The sequence below is a fragment of the Ipomoea nil genome, unplaced genomic scaffold (assembly GCF_001879475.1).
Source record: "Ipomoea nil cultivar Tokyo-kokei standard unplaced genomic scaffold, Asagao_1.1 scaffold3238, whole genome shotgun sequence".
Lineage (NCBI taxonomy): Eukaryota > Viridiplantae > Streptophyta > Magnoliopsida > Solanales > Convolvulaceae > Ipomoea > Ipomoea nil.
Window position 1 is genome coordinate 157,150 of NW_017619666.1, and position 2,201 is coordinate 159,350.

Here is a 2,201-nt window from a genome sequence, read left to right on the forward strand (position 1 = left end):
AGACCCTGGCTATCATCTTTCCTTTGGGAGTTTTGAGCTTGTAACTGTCCGGGCGGACCACAGCTGCTATAATGTACGGGCTCTCCCAATTAGCGGCAAACTTTCCTTCGGCTTGGGGCTAGCTCGCCTCCCTCCTCCTGAGCACATAATCATCCACTTGAAAATAGCGGGATCGGACCCGCTTATCATGGTATGCTTTGGTTTGCCTCTGGTAGTTTTCGGCTCGGATCGCAGCTGCTTCGCGCCTGTCATCAATCAGGTGGAGGTCAATTCTATGGTACTCCTCGTTCGTGTCGGGGTCGTAGTCCTCCTCCCGCTGGGAAGGTATGACTACCTCCGCTGGAGCTCGGGCTTCGAAACCATAGGCTAAGGAAAAAGGTGTCTCCCCAGTAGCCCTCAGGGGGGTGGTGCGATAGGCCCAAAGAATGGCGTCGAGCTCCTCCACCCACGCCCCCCCCCGCGGATTCCAGTTTCTTTTTTTGGCCGCCCACTATGGTGCAGTTGGCATTTTCCACCGGCCCATTTGCCTGAGGGTAGCACACGGCCACCCGGCTGTGAGTAATGTGCCATTCTGCAAAGAACCCCTCGAACTCTTGCCCCTCGAATTGGCGTCCGTTGTCGGTGATGAGTTGCATCGGGACCCCAAAACGGCACAAAATGTTTTTGTACACGAAGTGCTTGCAATGGGCACTTGTTATGGTTGCCAGCCGTTCCGCCTCTACCCACTTGGTGAAGTAGTCCACTGCAACTATGAAGTACTTCCTTTTTCCTGACCCCGTGGGTAGAGCTCTCACTAGGTCCACTCCCCACCTGGAGAAGGGGATGACCGAGCTGATGGGGGTGTAGCTCGTGGCTGGCTGGCGGGGGGCGACTTGGAAGTGCTGGCAGGTCTCGCAACTCCGGGCGTAGTCGGCGCATTCCTTGGCCATTTTGGGCCAGAAGTACCCCTGTAAGATGGCCCTCCGGGACATGGCGAAGGCCCCCTGGTGGGCTGAACAGGTCCCTTCGTGGATTTCCTCCATGATTGACCTGGCTTCGTCCGGGTATAGGCAGCGTAGTAAGGCGCCGTTATAGGACCTCTTGTAAAGTGTGTCCCCCATGACCACGTACGTGGGGGCTCGCCGTTTTACCAACTTGGCGTCGACCTCGTCGGGAGGTAGTGTACCTGTCTTCTTGTATTCCTTGAGGTGGTCCAACCAGCAGGGAGGTCGGATTTGCACAGGTAGGACCGGGTAGGCGTCCAGGCTCGACCTCTTGAAATCTTCAATTCGGGCAATTTTTGAAATATGCTCCGGGGCCCCTTGGGCAAGCTTGGATAACATGTCAGCATCTGTGTTCTGGTCTCGGGGCACCTGTAGGACATCGTAATTGATCAGCTGCCCCAAGAGTTGGAGCACCACGTCCCGGTACCTCCTCATTCTTTCATCACTTGCTTCAAATTCACCTGTGACCTATCCCACCACGAGTCTAGAGTCACATCGGATTTTGAGCTTCTCCACCCTCATATTTAATGAGAGGTGGAGCCCCCCCCCAGGAGTGCCTCATACTCTGCTTCGTTGTTGGATAATTTGAACGCGAAGCGGAGGGCGTAGTAGGCCCGAAACCCCTCCGGTGTTATGAGGACGGCTCCACCCCCGCAGCTTTTGGTGCTGGAGGACCCGTCCGTTGAGAGGGTCCACCGCTCCTCGTCTTCGTCCCGGACCCGCTCCGTGGCCTCCCGGGCAGTACACTCGACTATAAAATCAGCCACTGCCTGCCCTTTGATGGCGGGTCTGGGCTTGAACTGGATGTCGAACTGGCTCAGCCGCATGGCCCACCTGACCAACCTACTGGCCGACCCCGAGGCCCTCAGTACTGCGTCTAGTGGCTGGTTGGTGAGGACCTGTACGTGGTGGGCCTGGAAGTAGTGGTTCAGCTTCTTTGCCGTCACATCTACCGTGAAGATGGCCTTCTCCACGGGTGTGTACTTGATCTCCGCCCCTCGCAGAGCACAACTTGTATAGTAGACGGGCCGTTGGACCGCCTCGTCGTCCCGGACCAGCACAGAGCTGACCGCGGCCTGCGAGATGCCCAGGTACAAATATAGGACCTCCCCCTTAACGGGTTTGGCTAGGGGGGAGCGACATCAGGTACGTCTTGAGGTCTTCGAACGCCTTCTGGCACTCTTCGGACCACTCGAAGCCCTTGGTCTTTTTGAGGAC

At 57.0% G+C, this 2,201-nt stretch overlaps 1 protein-coding gene across 1 annotated transcript; it reads right to left on the reverse strand.

Annotated features, from left to right (window-relative positions):
• Positions 1-272: 272 nt before the first annotated feature.
• Positions 273-1,810, reverse strand: LOC109168965. Its single transcript, XM_019317844.1, has 2 exons — positions 1,541-1,810; positions 273-1,451 (listed from the first exon to the last, which is right to left on the reverse strand). The coding sequence occupies exons 1-2, from the start codon at positions 1,808-1,810 to the stop codon at positions 273-275; spliced, it is 1,449 nt and encodes a 482-aa protein (XP_019173389.1).
• Between the last annotated feature and the right edge of the window lie 391 nt (positions 1,811-2,201).